The sequence below is a fragment of the Centruroides sculpturatus genome, unplaced genomic scaffold (genome assembly GCF_000671375.1).
Source record: "Centruroides sculpturatus isolate CEXI.00-Female unplaced genomic scaffold, Cexi_2.0 scaffold231, whole genome shotgun sequence".
Taxonomy (NCBI): Eukaryota; Metazoa; Arthropoda; class Arachnida; order Scorpiones; family Buthidae; genus Centruroides; species Centruroides sculpturatus.
In genome coordinates this window covers 256,465-279,812 of record NW_019384443.1, presented here as the reverse complement: position 1 = coordinate 279,812, position 23,348 = coordinate 256,465, and the positions used below count along the sequence as shown (strand labels likewise).

At 30.8% G+C, this 23,348-nt stretch overlaps 1 protein-coding gene across 1 annotated transcript in view; it reads right to left on the bottom strand.

The window, feature by feature from the left end:
- Positions 1-23,348, bottom strand: part of LOC111620229 (receptor-type tyrosine-protein phosphatase N2-like) — a 135,663-nt gene that overhangs the window by 109,085 nt on the left and 3,230 nt on the right. Inside the window, exons 2-8 of the mRNA XM_023362130.1 lie at positions 9,266-9,316; positions 7,029-7,273; positions 4,053-4,111; positions 3,428-3,668; positions 3,146-3,326; positions 2,804-2,970; positions 1,019-1,097 (exon numbers count right to left, since the gene is read on the bottom strand). Of these exons, the coding sequence (XP_023217898.1) occupies positions 1,019-1,097; positions 2,804-2,970; positions 3,146-3,326; positions 3,428-3,668; positions 4,053-4,111; positions 7,029-7,273; positions 9,266-9,316 (1,023 nt within the window). The remainder of the gene's footprint in view (positions 1-1,018; positions 1,098-2,803; positions 2,971-3,145; positions 3,327-3,427; positions 3,669-4,052; positions 4,112-7,028; positions 7,274-9,265; positions 9,317-23,348) is intronic.

The following is a 23,348-nucleotide window of genomic DNA, read 5'->3' as shown; positions in this document are numbered from 1 at the left end:
AACTACAGATCCACATCAGAAAAGAGTGCATCTTGCTTATCTTCAAAAGTATACCTGTACTTTAACGTTCAGAAAACGGAAGAAAACAGATAGCAACACTGTTATAACTGTTACGCGACCATAATGCGACCGAACTCGATGGAATTCCTAGAAAATATTCGAGCTCGTAACGATCCTGTTACGAGATAGAACACTCAGACACGATTCTTATCTAGGCTTTGACTGGAAAGTTAATGCAGTTTGGGATTGTCTACATAGCTCGTTAATGATGCTATGGATCGACATTAAAGAATGTTGTTACGCTGTCAATGATCAGCTTCTCATCTAACTCATGTTGTTACTCTTCTCAAGCATTCTGCTCGCTCTTAACTACTAAAGTTAAGGCCCTATAATACTATTTTATACACGTTACCATTCGAAGAAACTTTCTTTTCTTAACAATAACGTTATTTTTAAGCAGGTTTCCAAAGTGATAAATTAGAGATAAATTTAAATTTTTATCCTTCTTAAGAGCGTCAGATTATCCGCATCCTCGACTCTTCATCTTAGGAAAATCTCCAGCATCATTAATTCTGTAGATCAGGATAAAGTTTGAATTATCTCTAACGTCTTCAGAAACGTTTAATGCTCGATCTTCATGTATAGATATGAAGAACACGATCAGAATCTGTTCAATATGGATGCTAGAACATAATTAGAATCTCTACGTTCAGCTATAGATATGGAGCTGAATCTTAACGTTCAGCATCTCTAACTAAGCACAACTTCAGTTCAACTGTACACGATTAGAATCCTATTGTTCAACTAAATCCAGGAAGATAATGTTCATCTATAGATAGTGAAACGTGTGTAGAATCTATAGCTACTGGAGCAAATATAGCTATAAAGTAACTCCTAAGATAATCTCTAAAGGATGCTGCTCCTCTTATACTGACGACAACACAAACTTAAAAGAAACACTGGAAACTTTTCTCACCCTCAAAAAATAAACTAAGAAATATAAAGAAAAAGAACTTACCAATCCTTTCTTCATCCGCCTCAACTGATCCAACGCTGCTTTTATCCGAAGGTTCCATCCAGAATTTCCAAGAAGAATCCTAAATTATTAAATTTCCTTTCTTTTAAATTTTTGATCTGTTTACATCAAAAGATAAACAGAATTTTTCATATGTATTTTACTCCCCCCTTCTTCTATTGATATACAAGAATAAAAGAGGAAAAAATATATATATATATAAAGTTTAATTAATTCATATTCAGAGAGACTGAAGAAGAGGAGGAGCAGGAGGAGGAGGAGAAAAGGATGCTGTCTGGATCAATTTTTTACGTATGATCGTCATACTTAAAGGACGAAGAACAAGAAGAAGAGTAAGAGATTGCATCAAGACATACATAATAGATAAATAGAACGGTAAAATAAGAGTAAAAGCTTAAGATTGACTTCCTGTCGGACAGATAGTGAAAAACAATGTAGCAAACGTGGAGGGGGGCAAAGAGCAGGGAGACGAGAATGGAAAATTAAATAATACTCCCCACTTACTGTAGATATAGCAACAATATGAACATGTTTATCTCGGAATATATCTCAGAAAATCTTTTGAATGTTTTATGATCATTACTTATCTCCTCCTCCTCCTCCTCCTCCTCCTCCTCTTCTTCCTCCTCTTCTTTACACTTCCCCTATAAACAGTATATATGTATTTATACTTATTTATTTACAGAATTTATCGTAACTGGATTATATACAAGGCAAATTTCGTCTTTGTTTCATCTATAAACTTATCTAAGAAGGTGTTTCACTACTTAAAGTGATTTTAATTGTAATTTTGGCAACTTTTACTATATTCTCGTGTCAATTATTTTGAGGTAGTGTTTTAGATCTTGTCTATATCTTAATAATTGTAGAATTGTATGATTGGGGATGTTTTGAGGTGATGAAGTATTCGTATTCCTCATCTACTAAGTTAGGAGATGAGTGTTGAATGCTTGTTTAGGTATGGAATAATCGTAAAAAAATCGTTGAAAAGTTACGTTTTAGGAGTATAACGACCATAAAAATAAGCTAAATAGTTTCCTACGTGTGAAAAATAGCTTTAAATTTAATTAAAAGGCGTCTTTTTCTGTATAGGATTGCCTATAACACGACTGAAAGGCATGAAGAATGGTTAGAAATTGGTAGAAGAATCGTAATTTTATGCATTATCTCCTATAAATTAATAGAAGGCCACAATTTTCCACAGATAAAGGCCTTAAATGTTAAATTTTAGATGCAATAGCTCACAAAACATACAAAAACAACCAACTTTATTACTTCATCCAGCAAGGCCCAAGACAGGCCTTATAAATCAGGATTCTTTATTTAGCAGCATCTAAGAGAAAACAGTATTTTGGGGGGGGGTTAATACCGTCGATCTAAATCAATTTTTCGTGCTGTAGAAGCTGTAAAAAGTCGTACAAAAGCGAAGTGCGCTTCTATCATCCACTTTCCTACCTCTTTACGTTGTTTCTTGATCGATCACGTGCCCTGTTGCTCTTCCCAACCCCAATCTGGGACGTCTAACACATTAAACGGGCCATCCACTTATCAACAGCCATCACAGAACGGACAATAACAGCATTTGTCGAGTGGCAAAACTATATCTTGTCCTTTTTCTCCATTAACAAGCAATCCAATCTTCAAGTTAGTAAAGGAGGGATTATATGCTGAGATGGTCTCACTAACAAGCATTGATTTGTTTGCCAAACACGCCCCATTTTCCGCATCCTATAGGTAAGAAGATAAAAAAAAAAGAAGGATATTTACATCATCCGGTTCATCTTCCTGCTCGTGGACGTAGAAACCGGGTCCTGGTTTCTTAGTATCGTAACGGGAAAACCGCCGGAAGTTATCGTCGTCGTCGTCATCATCATCATCATCATCTTGCTCCTCTTCATCCCTGGCTCGCTCCACTATTCCATCATCCTGCTCATCTGTAAGATACGATGTCGTTTCGTTAAATCGGGGTCGATTTTTGCTGTCGAATGCTAAAAAAAAGTGAGTTTAACTTGCGCAAAAATCGCCCCCGTTATTGCGATTTCGGGTGAGGAGGTTTGTTTTTGTGCTAATTTAACTTAAAAATCGTTAAGAGATGCATTTAAAACTTACCTTGTTTATTATTTCGTAGCCATCTTTCTGGTCGGAGGGAGATGATACTTGATTTTCGCTCAGTGTCGCCATCTGACGTCACTTCTTTCTTCCACCCCGCATCGTCGTCACGATTGACAGGTAACCACTCCACTCCTCCTTCTGAAAATAACGGATGTCGACTCGGTTCATCGTCCTTAATCTACAGGAAAGATAGAAGAAAAAAAAAAGGCGTCGGATCATCATCTCGGCATCACTTACAATCACTCAGCATCCGATAATCATCGCATCATTTAATCTTACGTTATCGGGATAGCGTAGATCTTCTTGATCCCGTACTGAAGCTTCTTTTAGATATTGTAAGAATGCTAAAAAATCTTCATCATCATCATCAATATCATCACCTCCTTCGTCTTCTATAGCTTTTCCTCTTAATATATTATCGTTATCTCGTTTTTCGAAGCGAGATTCTGGCTTGTGTCGAGCGGGAGCGAAGATCTCATCTGCATATTCGGAATGAGAGTTTGTCAAGCTTGGGAGAAATCTAGAGAGAGAGAAATTCTTCTTAATTTTCATGAAATTTTACAGCATAAAAACTATTCTGTTAGTTACTTATAGTAAAGAAAGTGTTATATTATCAAACGTTAAAAGGTGATGTAGTAAAGTAACACAGCATCACTAGTAAATTACCAAGTGTTAAGACCATTATAACAGCATAGTTTTCAGCTATACCGCTCTAGTAACACTAAAAAAGTATCCTACTATACAGCAATATAGGAAGAAACTGTTTACAGAAGGGATCAATTTAAGAAAAAAGAGGATAAGAGGGTACTAAAATTACGCATCTAGTTACGATAAAACGTGTTAAATTTACCCCTTTTATTAAATTTACTCCTACAATAACAAATTTACCATGCATCTAACTCACTTGATGTAAGCCATGTCTTCAGGATCCATTTTCTCTAATTCTTCCAGAAGAGCAGCTGGCTGAAGAAAAAAAAAATTTTAAGTAAAATAAAGAAGAAGAGGAGGAGGAGGAGGAGGAGGATGAGGAAGAAGTAAAGAAAGAAAGAAAAAAAAAAAAAGTTAAATTTCTGATTAAGTTAAAGAAACATTTACTTCGATACACGCTCGTCGCAGACAAGAAATTAATTTAATTTCGTAAATTAACTTTTATCCTTTGATGTCTTTCGGCGACATTACTCCATGTCGTAAATCATTGATGGGCAAAGAGTAGCACAGAAAATTTATTTACTTGCCTATCCTCTTGTTTTTCTAATCTTTTGAAGATTTATAGGGGGGCTTCTGGATAGAAAATTCTTATTCACTTAATTCCAAAAAGTCACTTTTTGAAAGTAAATTAATCCCTAAAGTATAGAGAGAGAGAGAGAGAGGTTGACTAGATTTCTGGATCTTGCTTCCTACTAAAATCCCTGTTTATTTGGGAAAATGTAAAGGAAGAAAGGGGAAAAAAACCTCTATGTATTGAAATGGAATTTGCTAATTACCTAGTGGAAATGTCAAAGGTTACTTTCTACTTCTTTACATGGTCTAGAATTGTTTTCTGCATCCTACTGTCTGTTAAAGCTCGCACTCTAGTACATGAACAATAGGATTGGCCACGTGGAGTTTTCCGAGTGTTCGTCATGTGTCTAACACCTAAATCGAAGCCATTTTCCAATAGAAAGTTGTCTGGGGAAGCACCCCACCTTGGCAGATCGCCCATGTGTTGCGCTGTCTTCTTCCATCAATCCAATCCAGTGAAATCGCTGGTATGTCTTCTATTGCTCCAGCACACCAGAATAATCTACTGCTTCCTGTCTCTACTGTCTTATTTTTAATTAAATATAGTTAAAATAAGTTCCACAACTTGCTAAGATTCCCCCATCTTCTTATCTCTTCTTGATAGAAAATTAAAGCTTCTATTCCTTTAATTCCAAAGTCCTACTCCTTTTTTAAAGTTCAGAGATCCCATTTCAGTGGTACTGAAATCCTGAAGCAATATTTTATCTTTCGTTGCTCCAACGATTACTTCTAAAGCAACAGGACAAGAAGTATTGTACTGTTACTATCGCTCCTACTCTCTTTTTAATTATATTTAATTAAATAATAAGTCACATGACCTGAAAACGTTGCTAAGATCTCCCATCAACTCTCCTACTCTTTTCCTGATAGAAAATTCTTACTCCCTTAATTCCAAAGTCATTTTTTGGAAGTAAATTAATCCCAGAAGTATAGAGAAAGAGGGATTCACTAGATTTTTGGTCATTTCTTCTTTCTAAAATCCTCATTTACTTAAAGAAATATATATATATATATAAAGGAAAATCTCTTCCATCCTTGTCAGAATGATATGGTTTTTTTTTATTATACAGTAAAAATGTCATCACATCTTTCCACTTAATTATGGTCCTCTTTAATGTTCAACAGTTATTAGGATCCAATTATCTTCTAATGCTCCTTCTGTAGAATCCTGAAGCAATGAAAGTCCTCACCCCTGCTCCAGGACTTGTTATAAACAGATTACATCTACTCTTTCCTATTATAATTTTAATAGAAACGTTGCTATGATCATTTATCTTTTATTATTATTGCCTTCTAGTATCGTCTATAACTACAGTTATAGTGAATCCTAAAGAACATTAAGGGCCTTTTGTTTTAGATTTTGTATTGATAATTAATAATTTACATGATCCAATGTCTTTCATTGTCAAAATTATAGAGCATTAGGTGTTTTCTAATGTTTCAGAGTTCACTACAATAAAAGTCTGCTGCTGCTGCTGCATCTCACTATCAGATCTTTTCAGTTCAAGAGTTATCCTCAGCTTCTTACTGTATTTAAGAGCAATGAACAGACTCTAGATCTATTTATCTTGAAATTAGAAAAATAAATAGTTCTTTAGAAAAGTATTTAAAGAACCACCGATCAATAGGATTTAAGGAATTTCTATCTCAAAATAAAACTTTTGAGTCGGATATAATTAGAATTTTAGAGATTTTTACATGAAATTTTCCGTTAAAATAATATAAAAATAACCCAAAACATAGTAAAAAACATTAAATAAGTATTAAGTAGTTAAAATTTATATATAAATAATAAAAAATAAATATTAAAACGGCTAAAATATAACATTAAGTCAATAGGAAACGTGTTAAAATCATTTTAAAAATAGCCAAAAAAAAATTAATTAATTAATTAAAATTAAAACAGAACATAAATTATAATAATAATAAAATAACATAAAAATAAGCCAAAATTAAATTTTAAATTAAAGTATTTTTAACACTTTCGATAGATAAAAGTATTTATTTAAACTCATTTGACTAAGCGAATAGACCGAAATGTTTTTTCAACAGTCGCAATTTCTTTAAGAAAATTCATCGATATCAACCTCACTAAAGATCTGTGAGATAGTTTAAACTACACAGAAGTGCCTTTATCAGTTAAAATCTCTGGCATCAACTTCTAAAATAAGATATACGAGTTTAAATGTACCTAATCAAAGCCCCGACTTTAATTAAAAATAGTAGTTCTAAGCAATTTCCATGTTAGGAAATGTTTCAAATAATCAAGATCTATAAAAATTAATAGATCCTGAAGGACAGTGACATTTTAAAAAGAAGAAAAATTAAGGAAAAGTATTTTTAAAGTTTCAAAGTTGCCAAAGTAACAGACAATGTAAACATATTCTTTCTATACGATAACGAAGAAGAAGCGAGGAGTACGAAACAAGATTAAAATCTATAAACAGTAATTACAATTAATGAGATTTCGTATAACGACATTAAATCGTGGAGATAATTAAATAAACTTGAACGTCTGTATGTATGTATATACGTACAGTACACACACACACACACATATATATTTTTTGCTTCTTGCATAATTTAATTCTATACTCACCACGTAAGGTGCTGTCATCTGTAAGAGCCTTGCACATAACCCAGGATCGTAAGAAAGACGGTGTCTTTCCGTATACAGTATGTTTTGTATGACGCATTGAGTGTAGTTATGAACCCAACGGTAACCGCCAATAAATAAACGTTTCATCTCGTGTTCCAGTAACCTTAAGGTTTTTGGTGTTAACGAGTAACGAAATCTCTCTTCACGGTTTTCTGTAATCTCGTGGCATCTTCCGAACACGTTATCTGTAAATGGTAACGGTTAGTAAAGAGAAAACAATAGTAAATCCTTACTACTATAGTAATAAAGTAACCGTTACTCGTTACTGAGTAATCGTAAGCCGTTACGACAGCAGTTTACGCGTTTTAAAACGTTACAGCAATATAAACTTGTGCTACTACAGTAATAAAATTGTTACGCTAGCAGTAAACACGCCGTAAAAAGTTATAGTATATAAAATAAATGCGTTACTCTAATAATAAATCCATAATTGTTCTTTATAGAGTAATAATACAGTGTTACGATATTATTGAGTTGTTAATGTTACACCTTATAGAATAATTATACATCGTTACTCATTGTTACGCTATTAGCATATATATTTTAAAAAGTAACAGCGGTTTTTTAACGAGAAGGTTAAGGGTTTCATTTCTATTTTTTGGCAATAAGAAAGACGATTGTAACGATAACAGCACGGTAAAAGTAACAGTTACGATAGTATTAACGATTTTAGAATTGAAAAAATGTTATTTAAATATTACAAAATTGTTTAACAATGAGTAAATTCCTTTTAAAAATTCCTCTTAAAGTTAAAAAAATAAAATAAAAACGAAGAAAAGTTAATTTTTATTCTGCGAAAGTGAAATCGAAGGCGAAGAAAAGAAAACGAAAGTTAATTGTTATTAAAAAGTAAATGAAATCGACAAGGCCACGTGCTTTAAAAAATAAAGTTTGAAATTCACAACATCACGTGTTTCAAAGAGAAAGTGAAAATTAAAATTAAACAGAATGAAATTGACAATGCCAATTAATTGTCTTTTTATAAAGTGAAATTGAAATTAAAAATGTAAAATAAAATAAAATTAAATTAAATTTTAAAAAAATACAAAATTTCAAGGCCACGTGATTGAAAGAAAAAAGTGAATTCGAAATTCAAGAATGTAAGTTGACGTGGCCAGCTGTTTCCAAAATACATTAAAATTAAAATTTGAAGAGCTTGAAATTCATGAGGGAGGAAGAAAAAAAAGTGAAAGTGAAATTAAAGGGCTGGCAAGGTCGAATGCTTCAAAAAAATAAATAAAATAAAATAAAATAAAATAAAATCGAAGAGCAAGAAATTGACAAAGCTTTAAAAATTATAAAATAAAAAATGAAATTTAAGATTATTAAATTGATAAGATCACGTGATAAATAGAGAAATTGAAAGTAGAATTAAAGAAAGTAAAATTGTCAAGGTCACTCTCTCTTTAAAAAATAAAGTGAAATGAAATTGAAAGTGAAATTGACAAGCGAAATTGAAACTAAAATGCGAAATTGACACAAATCACGTGTTGCAAGAAGAAAAAAGAAAGAAAGAAAGAAAGAAAAAAAAATGCATTTTATTAAAGAAACAGAAAACGAAATTGACAATTTTTATTTTTTATTTTTATTTTTTTAAAAGTGAAAGTGAAATGAAATTCAACAAGGAAAATAAATTAAAAGTTGGGGAATTAAAGAAACTTTTATTAAAATTATTACGGTTAAAACACGTTTATGTTTCCGTTTTAAACAGGTTTTTCTTATTTAATATAGAAAAAAAAACTTGCTCAGCACCCGTTTAGGCAGGTTCGGGTTCAAATTTGTACAGGTTTTAGTGTATTTGTTGTTAATTATGTTAAGTATACAATTTTCCAGTCGAGGGAAATTTGAAATTTCTAACGTTTCAACTTCGTAGTTTCGTTATATCGAATCTTAATGATGTATTGACAACACACAAGAGATGCCTAATGACACTAAGAACGGATATAACGACAAAAAAATCTTCCAAAAGTGTAACTGCGGGTTGCCAAAATTAGTGCCATTACTAATTCAAGTTATGACTTTTACTAACTGATGATTTGTAATCAAATGTTTTTGTATGTCCTCCTTAATGTTTCATAATAATTAAGGATTTTTCTTCCGTACTTAGTAGGATAAATGGCCATCAAACTGTGAAAGTGGACAGAAAGAATGTTAAAAGATTATAATAATTAACTTACCATCAAAACAAAGTTCGTCCTCTTCACAAATCTCTGAAGTAAATAAACATCCTAAAAAAAAAAGTAAAATAAAATAAAATTTTAATTTTATTTTAAAAGAAAAAGAAAAAAAAAATTGGCCGCGTAAACAGGTTGAGCGTTATTTAGACGGTTAGTTCGTTCGCCCTTCAACAGATGGCAGCACGAATTTATTGGTCATAAATCAGATTTAAGGACAGGGAAAAAGTATATAGAAGATCAATCCATCATCATCTGTCATATAAAAGCGGTTTAAGGGGGGAGAGAATACGAATAACATGAAGATCAAAGGAGGTGTGCACATCTGCTGCTTTACAAACCAACAAGTTCTATCGACAGAAGAAAAAAAAAGACAAAGAGTTGAAGAGCCTGCCATTTACTATTGACAAATATCTTCTTTTATTTTTATAAATTTTAATATAATTCGGGGACCTTCTATAAAAATCATACGTGCGTACGTAAAATGTAAACTTCTTTGTATCAAACTGTAAATAATAAGTAAAATTAGGCCATATATAAAGATGTAAATACAACAAAACCTGCCTAAACCGGAATCGAGCGGTTTCAGTGTTTGAATGTTTTTTTTCCCGTTTTGGCAAGTGTCCGTTTTGTACAGGTTTTAAAAACAGAAAATCGCTTCGTTCCGAAGAATTTTTCCTATTAGGCAAGTTTTTTAACAGAAAATCGCTCCGTTCCGAAGAATTTTTCCGGTTTAGGCAAGTTTTTTAACAGAAAATCGCTTCCTTCCGAAGAATTTTTCCGGTTTAGGCAGGTTTCCGTTTTATTCATGTAACGTTTTGGACAGGTTTCACTACATAATCGAACGTCTGCAACAACTACTGACAGAAACATGTAAAATTTCCGTCGTTTGGAGGTTATTTTGCACGCGTATTACTTCAAAAATTAAAATTTCCTGAAAAAAATGGCTACTGTTTACAGGTGGAGTTTATTAGAAGTTCGACAGTATTAAATCTTTCAATATAATTGTATTTTTTAAATCTTAAAATTCTGTTTATATACATTACAAATATAATAATAAATGATTTAAAAGTAATTACAGTAAAACCTGTAGAAAACGAAACCTGAACCTGCCTAAACGGAAAAAATTCTTCAGAATGGAGAAATTTTCTGTTAAAAACCTGCCAATGCGGAAAAAAAACATTCGATACCGAGCAATTTCGGTTTACACAGGTTTTACTATATCATATTTATGCTTAAACATACAAAAAAAAACCTTTTATAATTACAAAAATAATTAATTTTACTTATTTATAATTTTTATTTTATTTTTAAAAATAAATTTTTCTCTTTTAGTCATGTTTCCGTTTTATACAGATTCCGTTTCGGACAGGTTTTTACCGTACTTTTTTTAAAAAAATAGTGTTTTTATCTAATAACAGATGGCGACAGCGTACAATCATACGTACGAAGCGCCACCACTCGCAACGGAATTTAATTGATATTAAATTCGGTTTCATAATTAAAATTAAAATATTAAAAAAAATATTTAATCGCTATTTAAAATTTCTTTAATTAATTGACGTGGCGGCTTTAACAACGCTCTTAGAAGAATATGCGTAATGCGTTATAACTGATAAGAAGTGAGGCAGGGGTGGCTTTTTGTGACGTTTTACGTGTCAAATTTCCAATTCGAGTACCGTAATCGGTTACCATGGCAACGTCAATACAAATGGACTTGAAATTTGAGGATCCTACCAGGTCAAGTTACTAATTAAAGGAAACAATTCCCTGCAAACAAATTACGAGATGTTCTCCTCCTCCTCCTCCTCCTCCTCTTCTTCCTCTTCTTCCTCTTCTAATTTTTTTTTACCCCTTAAATGGACTTTATTAAATTTTTTTCCCTCTCCCTCTTTTACTTTATTAATATCTTCGTTAATGAGTTTTTATTTAAATTTATTTTATAAACTTAACCTGTAAAAAATTAAGGAGGAAAAAAATAAACACAGTAAAACCTGTTTAAAATGGAAACCTGCCTAAACGTTTTGAAGAATTTCTTCCCTTTAGGCAGGTTTTACTGTATATAATTTTTTTAAAAGTTTTTAGCTTCAATTCTTTTTTAAATAATTAAAAATATCAATATTATAATTAAAATTGTTTACTTATGCTAATGTTTAATGATATTAATGAATACAAGATGGAGCCACTGTAGAAATTTGCAATTTTTAAAATATTTAATTAGTATTTATTTATTTTTTTATTTTTAAACAAAATATTAAAATTTTATACTTAAAATAGGTTTAAACTATTAATTAAATTTTAAAGAATTTTTTATTAAAAAATAATCTTATAAAATAATTTTCCTATATTAAACTGTATGTCTTCTATGAATTATATTGCTATTATACATTTATATTTATTTTGCTTATAATTAGTTTTAGTACCTTATGTGACACGTTATTTTTTAGAATTTTTTAATTTTATTTGATTTTTACATGGAAAATTATAAGTTGTTTTAATCACACCCTGTTACATCACTGTATCTTTTTATTATGTAAGAATGCCTAGTAGGTGATAGAAATTTTTACTTATTTTATTTTTTTATATTCTAAATTCCACCCCCTTTCACCCATTATATTCTACATTCAAATTTTAACTGTATTATTATTCCGGCGCGTATCAAAGGTCATCCCAGGACACTTGATGGTGATTGCAGAGTTAGATTCTTCTCAGCTTCCCAATCACCTTTTGAACTTTAGCTTTAATCACTATCTGCTCCTTCCTACTAATTAATCTAAGGTAAAGTGCACACTCGTACAGAACCTAACCCCATTCTTCTAATGCACCCTACACTGACACATCGTGAGATTGTCTAAGCTCTTGTCGCGTGATTGACTGTGTTTCGTGACCGATTTTAGGTCAAGTGTCTTCCTTAATTCTTCCTCGTTTTAATAGATTTCCCCCTTCCCCTCCCCCTCCTCTCTTCATCCGGGTCATCGGATTTCCTACATGATCACGTGGTTAAAAAAATTACCCCCCAAAAAATCAGTTATACGTGATTTAAATTTTTAAATTTAAACTGACCAATCAAATTACACGAAACGTTTTTTATGAATTTGAATTTCGTAACCGTTATATGTCAGTTACAATAATAAGGATTATTTTTATTGTTGAAACTGACCTATTAATTGCGTTATATCGAAGAAATTAACGATATTCGCCTCGTTTTAAATGCTGAATGGCGAAATTGAGCATATAATTCAATTTCCTCGTTATAGAAGCATTAATATGAGATAACATTGATTTTCTCATTACAAAGTCTCTTCTCTTTAAAGCTTAAAATCCTCGCCATATTGTTAAAACGAGGGAATTGAAAATATAATAAATTATTTCGTATAAATAAAGAAAGTAGTATATTATTTAATTCTTTCATAATAACGTCAGTGACCTGATAACGAGGGATATTTTTATTTCTTTATCTTTGACACTATAACAAGGAGGAGTATAATGAACACTATAACAAGGAGCGTAGAGGAACTTTAACGTATTAAATTCGATATAACAAATGAACTGAACATTTCGTAATGAATATATGATAATCTTTATAATATTAAATAACTCTAGAACATATAATAACTTCTTATTAAAGCCGTTATAACAGGGGAATTTAGCGTATAATTAATTCATCATTTTAATGATATTTATAACGATGTAGGGACTATACGCTTAATGTTCTATAGAAATGGCATTAAGTATTAAATCCCCTTCGTGGTAATAATGGCGTTATATCAAGGGAATTAAACTCCAAAGTTCTCTTCATCATAATTACCAAGGAATTGAGTTTGTAATCTTGTACATAACACTAAAATATTTGGAATTAACACAACAAGGACCCCCTTAATATCATACCTCCATCATAAAGTACGTATTGTATTTAAGAAACAATGCATATATAAATGATAAAGACGCTATAACGAAGAATTTAGAATACGGTTTACTTTTTTCTACTTTAATAATGAACGTCAATACATAGTTTTAGTGTTATTTATGACGCTAATAGAATTGACGCATTAACGCGTTATAACGAGGGATCTTGTTGCATTATAAGATTATTGGTTTCATATCAAGGTCGAATCACGTAAGTTTTTAATATGTACGTTACGTAAAATGCCAGGGTACGTGATCCATGCTCTTTAAAATGCCTGGCAAAGGGGACTTAGTACAGTCGAGTGGTCACGTAGCCTACTGTATTTCTCGTACGTCACGCAAACTGCGTTTTTATTATGATCGACTATATTATTTTAACTTTCTACAATGTTCACTACACAATCGACATGTTTAATTTTACTTCTACTCGCGTGAATGGCATTAAAATTCTAAAAATAAAAAATAAAAGTTTCCCCATCGACGTCACGTTCGCTTATACTGCAAATTATAGCAGATCACGTGACCTAGGAAAGTGTGTGGTAAATAAATTTCACTTCTACCTCGAGCCACAACGAAAATCGATTCGGATACTTAATCACGTGATCAAGCATGTTTACATTAATAATCAGAGGGGGAAAAATGGCGCTAGGTAATAGCATTACCAAGCAGATATTAATTTATCTAAAAATACTTTTAAAAAAATTTTAAAAAATGCAATATGTAATTCATAACATAAAACTGAATAAAATATTCATAAAAATATTCAAAATTTACGAAAAATATTTGACCAAAATCTCCATTTTTCTATCAGTCACTGACGTGCCATCTGTTATCAATATTCAAAACTAATCAGTTTTTTTAAATATAAATTTAAATTTAAATTTATACGTCTTCAAATTTCATCCAATAAACGTTGGAGTCTCGAAATAAAACTATCGCTGATTGGTTTATGTTTTAAATTTATTTTTATTAAACAAACGGTAATTAGATAAGAATTTTTGAAGGTAAAAGTTAATTATACAATCTTCAAAACGGGTTGGCACGTGACAGGGGATGGATGAGATTCCATCACGCGTTCATTATACTCAATGTAACTTATTATATATCCGTGACTGATTAATAATTAAATTTTAACATCGTTCAACGTTAGGAAGCGGCAAGTGAAGCAGAAAATGTCAAATTTAAACTAGATATTTAGTAATTTCGCATATTAAACCAATTAAAAAACACGAGAAAAATTCAGATAAATAAATTATAGTTCATATTATCTACCCTAGATGGCGACATGTACGTATAAAGGCGAATTTTTACCAAAATTTTTTTTTCCCCAATTAATTATTCAAATTGCGCACTGAGAAACAAGATGGCGACGGAAAGGACGATACGGGAAGGTTACCGTGTTTTGTACCTGTTTTTTTTTTATATTTTAAATTTTATTTTTATTTGAAACATCGTTCGTTATATTAAGTATCCGCCCACGTTGCTACAGGAGTCGAGTTCTTGTCTAGGGAGCGTTATCATGGTAACAGGTACGTGGGCGCCACGCGCTGCTCACACGTCATCGCTCGCTTTGTAGCGCTATCTAGCGTGGGTCGAATGTGGAGCCACCTATCGACGTTACGTAGCAACTAAAATACTAAATTTCTCTTATTTATTTTTTTGCTAAGAAAAAATTTTAAAAATTTATCTTAAAATAACCTTAAAATTTCTCCAATTTTCTTTAGAAATTTCCCTAAATTAGGGAATATTTTTTTAAAACAAACAATCTCTCTAAATTTTGAAAATCTCCCTTTATTTTCCTTCAATTTACGACAAAATCTTCCTCAATTACGTACTACTACTTTATTAAATTTTCCCTAAATTTAACGTATTTTCCCTGTTTTCGCTAGAAAATTTCCTACAATTTAGATAATTTCCTGCTCTTCGAAACAAAAATTTTCTTCAATTTAGAGAGATATTATAGGAAAAAAGAAATAATAACTTTTCGATAAGAAAAAATATGATTTTTGTGTAATAAAAATAAATTCCTCTTACTCTAATAATGTTCCTTCATAAAGGAAGTCCAAGAGAATTGACTATTTAAGATGATTTTCCTATCAACTAACGAGGAAAATAACCTTTAATATATACGTTTATAAAGGATAATCTAAAGGAATGATCTCTTGTTATTGAGATAACTGGGATAATCACTTTAATATAACTAAAAAAAAAGAATTTACTAGCGAGTTTATTGGAAAATCTATTTTAAAAAAAGGATAATAAATACAGACATATTTTTATCTCTTAAAAAAAAGAGGAGTTTTAACAGGAGCAGAATAAATTAAATTATAATAAAATTATTTTTTATTGGTCTATAATAAATAAATTTATTATTAATATCCAATTGTTCTATTTACTGCTGAGTAAGTGACGTCACCAAGCTTCCACCTCATTGATTTTTCTTCTTTCGTCACACTTATCGATTGCTGACGTGACACGTGTAACAGTCTAATCGTTACTTGCACATGGATGAATGTTTTTTTATGAATGGAACCGTGAACGAATTGCCTTTATAAGTTGGATAACTTTCTATTTATATTAGTAAAGGAGGAGCAGAGGGAGAAAAAAAATATATATATATATTATACCCTTAGCTATTAATTAAACATATATTTAACATACCTTTTAAGCATTAAATTTGTATAGAATCGATGGTTTTTTTAGGAGAAAAAATTGGAGAATATTATAGTTTAAAAAATCTCTATTAAATTTATATGAATGAATAGATAAATTTATGAAAATTCTATATCTTAATTGGCCATTTTTTTTTTTTATCAAGTCAAGTTATCATACGTTATTCTAAGTTTTCTGTAAAGTTAAGTGAATAAAAGATGGATTTTTTTCCTTTACTTTTTTCAAGATTAAAAATTAATTTGGTTGAATTTATCTTCCTAATCTCTATTCTAGTCACCGAACTAAAGAAAAATCAACTTTACAACGTTATCTACATTCAAATGAGATGCTTATTAAAGCTTTACAACGTTAAATAATCATTACAAAACACGTTATATTTAAGTTAAGAAATATTGTTTATTTTATCATAAATAAAAAAAATAATAAATTGGGGAAGTAAAAATGTTTAAATTTTACTTGAAGAAACTGTAAAATTATTCATAACGCGTTAAATTCGACTGGAATATATTAAATTTTCAAATACCCCATCGAGACGTCTTCACCTCAAAGCACAGTTACACGCGGAGAAGTGTCATTTACAGGTGCATAGGCTCTATAATAATTCTTTTCCCGTCAGGTTTCTATCGCGATCTTTTAACGATTTAACGGATATAAATTGTTTTTTTTACCTTCCATTTTATTTAAAAAAGTAGAAGCAGAAGTAACACTTCGATCGGTACAACGACCTTGAAAAAAAAGCATTAACTTAGTGTACTTTACTGTATACGTTAGTCGTGTCTATAATGCGACCTGTTGCAGTACTTTTCTGCCTTCATACAGCCTTAACCCGCATACGATTGACAAGAGAACAAGGTCAAGACGTTGATGAATATTTATGAATTCTCCTCCCTCCGTAAGAAAGTAAAAAAAATAATCGTATTTTTTCCCCTCATTAAATATCTCAACCCCCCATAAAAATAATAATATATCTACCTGTGACGTCACAGATTTACAAGCTTAAAGGAGGTAGTTGCCATGACGACGTGTTGCAATTGGAAAAGCTTCGGAAAGCGATTTTTATTGATTTTGTTTTGTATACCTCGACTACATTGAATTTGTTTTTTTTTAATAATATTGTTATTATTATTAATATTTTATTGTGTGTGTAGGTGTATAACCTTACGTTACGTAAGGGGAGAGTTACTTTACACTCTCTCGCCTTCACAATTAATTGATTTATAAGTCTTTTATGCCCGGCACGTGACTAGATTTACGAAAGCAACAGGGGGTCAATAAGTCGTGTTCTTGGGCGGATTTTTACGATATCCGGACCGCCCAAGTCAATTTCGTCGAGTGATCTGTTTACCCCTGCCAGTCACAACTAATACCCTAGGACACCAGGCGATAGTAATCCATCACCTACAGCCTCTCTCCATCTATCCACATCCCTAGAGGTTCGGCCGTAACGTAGACAACTAAGAGACTCTACATTGAAACAATGTTTATTCTACGCATATTTCTATGAAATTCCAGTTAAAATTATAATTTCCAACTTCAGTATCGAACGAATTTCAAATAATTATACAGATAAATCGACTGAATTAACGTATAAATCCTCCAATATACACATTAGTATACTAACTCTCCTATTCTTCGATGAGTAACTGTTAGTTAAAATAATTTACACTCATTAAATAATTACGAGCATTATAATGGTCTATAAACAATGTTTTAACGTTGAAAAAATTGTTTAATTCGCAAGAAAAACAGCGATTTAAAGTAATTAAATAAATTTTCCCCTGAATGGTCGCTTCCCCGTTAAGACAGTAGTCATAAGGGAAAGTGTGATTTACAGGCGTTGGAACAAATTCGTTTATATGAAATTAAATTAGGATATTTTAGAGATTTTTATCATTAGAACGGGCCAAAAAATATGTATAAATCACGTTTATTATTCCTAATTCTAAAATATTTTAACCTCATAAACTTAATTTACATCCTCTTAACAATATTACAATGTTGAGAGATAAATCATTAAACGTTTTAAATTGAAGAAATTTAAACGTTTAAATTGTTTAATGATTTAATCTTCCATTTAAATTTAAAAATTAGTGAATTAAGCAACGTTTTGAGACGTTAAAAAACGTTAAAATACGTTTATAGTAAGGCATTTTAATGATTTTATTCCTTAATCATCTCGAAGGTCAGTGCCTTAGAGACTCTCAAATTAAGAAATTTGAGTGTCTCCAGGGTATTAACCTTGTGACGAATTCGTAATGGATACACTCCAGTATCAACAGGTAAAATAGATTAAAGCATTAGAGGAACATCGACATTTTTTTCCCAAATTTATTGTTATGTTTATATTATTTATTACTTTAAATGGAAAATAATAAAATATATAAAGCACGTTCCATAAAAATAATAAATTATGATCACGTTTACAAATAAAAGTTATAAAAAAAAAGAAAAATGGCGATGGTTTCGTGTTAAAAACAAGATAGAAAAATTTACATAAATTTAATTTATAGCTGAGGTAAGTTGCTGAATAAATATTTATAGTATAAAACTGCGTGTATTTTATAGTTTTGTAGGAAATTTTTAATGATTTTATAAGGTTAATTTAGTACAGAAGTCGATTTTGCTCTTGTAATTTTCATAAATGTTACCACACCACTTGCTAAATTAGTAAACGTGGAGAAGAGAATACTGCTTAACATTTATCAAAGAGGATTAACATTAATGGAACTCTATACAATTTAAATGATAAAATACTGAAAATTACCATAGTTATACTTATTATGGTACATCGTATCAGTACACAGTTGGAGTAATTTTTGCTCTTCCGCATCACAATGATGCTGTGATGAGGAAGAGCAAAAATTAGAGAAAGTATTAGAGATTTCTTCATCATCCTTGTGTTTAGATGAGGAAAATATCCAAAAATAAAAGAGAAATTTAATCACCCATGACTGATGACGATTAGTGATTCAAGATGATAAGGAAAAAGTAGATTTTAATTAGTGTAATTGTGAAAATTAAGGTAAGATGGATGATAAACAAGACGATGATAAAAGAGGGTTAGTTTAATTTAAAATAATAAATCGTTAAATACAAGTATAACCTCTGAACAACGACCACTGATGGGAAGAGAAAAAATAATGATGATGATGATGAATATAACAGCTTAATATAAAATAAAATAATTACATTGAAGCAAACGATAGTGGAAAAAGAGGAGGAGAGGCATAAGGATGTTTCTTAGCATCCTCATCCTCCTCCTCCTCTTCCGAGTATCTTCTAGTACTCCATCTATCCTCCTTACTTTTCCGGAAGAAAGATACTTTTTTATCATTTTCCTCCTCCTCCTCCTCACTCTTCTCAATAATCACTCATTCCTACGCATCACTTTTTTCCAGCATCATATTTTTATATCGATAGATAATCAAACTCTGTACAGTTTAATTAAAAATATTATAAATGATGATAGTTATATCTATTTCCTATTATCATAAGATAATATTTTATTGTTATTTGGAGTAAAATTTATTATAAGAAAGGAAACTCGAAGCGAAGGAAACATAAAAGTAACGTTTTATCTCAGATAATGCATCAGGTTAAAACCATACATCACATAAACCAGACGTTACGGTAATAGAGAAGTAAAGTATTATAACTCATGTCCGTTACGCTTGATGTAAGTTTGGTAAATTTGGCGAAAATCTTGAGCTTCCTTAATCCAATTTCTAGAGAAAACGTTTTTTCCTCTCCTCCTCCTCCTCCTCATCCTCCTCTTTCTCTTAACTGATAAATCTTTAGAAAAGGATTTTTAATTTCGAAGATAATTTATCTCCGAAAAATATTTGATAAAAAAGTGGATAATTTTTCATGTAAAAAATAGAAATTATCTTCATTTTTTTTCTTACTTTTATAGCATAAAACTTTTTAAAGTTTTATATAAATTATAACTTTCTTCTGTGATGTGGAGTGTGTCGTCGAAAGATAAAAGTCTCTCTCCTCGTCGAAAAGGGCATAAAAATATGGAAAATTTGGAGAATAATAACAATCCTTAATCTTCTTTCCTCCTTCTCTGACCGCACAACTAAGCATCCTCATCATTAATAATGAGTTTTGTCTCCACTTCTCTACTCATCATACAAAAATATCTCTATTACAAATCACATTTTTATCTTCCCTTCTCCTTAAGAGCTACCAACGATGGCATTTACAATTATAAAATTAAATTTCATCTCTCCTTTATCTCATTTTATTCAACTGGGATGGGAGGATGGAGAGGAAAAGGATTATTTCTCTAACATCTACAACAACATCTTATTCCTAACTTGTTTACAGTGTTCTTTGGTAGTTTCTGTAGTTTCCTAGCTGTATCTTACCCAAATTAGTACGTAGTTGGAATCGTCCAATCAATCTAAAATGAAACTACTGTTCACCACACCCCTGTCATTGTGAGGCGTCGTAATTTATTACCATAGCAGCATAAGATGTGTAATTTAGATGTTTTGATTTCAAGATGGGGTGTATTAAAATGTACGAAGCACATCTTTTAATGTTTGGCCATGTGAATGGAGTGGTTCCTCTTACTTTTAAGGCAATTATCACTTTCGTGAATGCTCTATATGTAACGAATTGAAGTAAGTTTACATGTAAATCTATAAAACTTTCTGCTAATTAATCACGTTTTTTCCCTATCATTAATGCGACTAATACGTATTTAACTTAAAATTTAGATAATATTTTAATTTATTTTACTGTTATTTTAATTTTAATAAGGTCATAACCCGTGTAATTCGCGTTTAGAAGAGAGTGATGCTGTATCTGATGGATAAATTCTCGATTTTCTTTCGTGAGCTTGTCTTCCTCTTGTTCTTCTATAGCAGCATCTTTTCTCCATCTTTTTTTTTATCTTGTTTCTCTTCTCTACACGTCTCTACTCCTACGATTTTCTATTGAGTCGTAGGAATCGAGATGTATGGAGAAGAAAAACATTCACTACTCCTCGTGTTCACTTTTATACTTTTTCCCACTCCATTCACCACTTTCACTACTAGAAAACCTTATTTTTTATACAAAAAATAAGGATTTGGATACCTTATTTTAGTTTCCATCCCCAAAATGAGCGAATTTTAGCAAGAAATAGCGGTTAAAGAGCCCTAAAAGAAGTGCAAATTTAACGTGCAAAATGCGTGATACAGATTAAATGGGGGGTGTGTATAAAATATCTTCCTGTCTAAGGAAATTCTTTGAATTCTATTCTATTGTTATGTCTTTGACCTCTGCTCTTACCGCCCCATTACTCTGCAGGTTGATGGAGCTAATATTGATGCAACACAATGGGGTAAAGATTTATAAATATGGATGGAAAGTTATGTCTGTAAGCACTTTTTTAAAACATTTCTAAGCTCCTGGTGATGTTAAAATGCTGTTTAAAAAAATCCCTTTCTGGAGTTATTATGCATTTAAATGTAATGCTGGCAGCCTGCTACTAAACCAGCATCACTCTACTTGATACGAGATAAATGAGATAAACGAGCTTTGTAGGATAATAATATAGTTTATAAATGTTTATAGAACAATTTTACTGTTATTTACATCCAATTTTCTAGATTTCTCTTCGGAATTTTATCACAAAATGATCCGCATCATCCTTTTTATCCCAATATGGAAAAGGAAGAAAAAAGTGAGTTTTTATAGATAATATGAGGAAAATTTGGATAATTTTAGCATAATTATTTAAAATTTATGCTATTTTATAGATAAATATGATAGAAAATATATTTCCATATTTAATATGGGGAATGTATAACGTTAAAAATGCCATATTGGATGCTTATAGTGAGAGAAAGATGATATATTTTCAGAAGAAGATTATTGATAAAATGGACAGATTTTTAAAGAAAATACTACCTTAGTGACATACTTTTATTACAAAAATAACATTTTATGTAAAAATTAATGATATATCGACTAAAAATAATCTAGATGATGAAGGATGCTAACAGTTTTTAATGGGAAATCATCAATGAAGTAAAGAAATTTATATCACCTTAATAAAGAAAATAAGGTAAAATAAGGGATATTCTATCGATAAAAAGTCACAAAATATCCCTATAACTCCTAAAAAAAATGTCAAAATATTTAAAAGTTGGAGAAATGTTTATAAATTATGATGATATTTTTAACATTAGGAAATAATCGACAGAAAGGAGGGAAGACAGCATCAATTTTTGGCTCTCGTGATTAAATAAATGATGTAGAAATGTTATGCACGCATCCCAAGATGAAGAGGAGGAAAGATGAAAGCAATTGTCGGCTTGTCTCTTTGTATTAATGGAGATTTACGCAGTTTATCAATAGTTGGCATCCTTTCTTTTTCATCCATTTTTCTCCATTCGGTTGAGGAAAGATGAGGAAAAATGGTGGCGTGAGCGTATGTATATATATAAATTTTTCCAAGATAAATTTTCCTCATTCAATATTTTACTCAATTTTCTATAATTTGACAAGAAATCAGAGAAGAAAATGAAGAAAAATTTAGGGGAAATCAAAGAAAAATAGGGTAATGTAATCAATTTGAGGATAAAGATAAACATGAGAATGAAAGAAAGAAAAATTGAGGAGGTTTCTTTGAAAGAAATGGAAATAAAAGGAGTTAGGTGAAAGAAAAATACTTTTATAGAAAGAAGAAAAGAGGAAGAAGAGGATAAAATAATGAAGAAAACAAGGAAGTGGATGAAGAGAAACGTGTAAACGTTTAGGAAAGGTGACAAATTTATAGAGAAGAGTGACAAATTTGGGGTGTTTTTTTAGATGTAAGTAGTAAAAAACGAGTCAAAACACTGTGTTTTTTCGTTGTAAACTTAAAAAATGAAGACAAGAATTGAGTTTTTTAAGCACCTTGAAGAAGAGAAAATAAAAATTTAGATAATTTTTAAGTGCAAAAAAAAATAAAAATGGCGACAAAACTAAGTGTTTTTTTACACGTAGACATTATAAAAGGAAGAAAAATTTAGGTTTTTCTGATGTAAAAACCTAAAATGCAGCTTTATCGTAAAAAATAAGGCAAAGAATTTGGGGTTTTTTTAATGTAAATATTAGAAAAAAAAGACAGGAAATTTAGGTGATTTTTTAAAGTTATAAACACCTAAAAATACCAAAAAATCGAATTTTCTTAAGCATAAACATCCCCCCCCAAGTAAACACACTTCGATCATATCTCTGACTGTTTCAACTTCTTCATCATACACGAATCGATAATTTGGGATGTTGACAAAATAAAAATTATCAATTTTTGGGGGGGTTAAAAAATTTCAAGGTCACCCTTTTAATTTTAGAAATTTAATAAGATAATAAAGGGGATGGGGTGAGGGAAAATACATAAAATTCTGTGAAGAACATCATTAAAATGATCTTGTTTGCTCAATTTTCATCCCTTGGGAGGAACCATTACTTAATCACAAAGTGATTAATCTGTGCGTGTGTCTGTCTGTTTGTTTAATCTCTCTTCGAT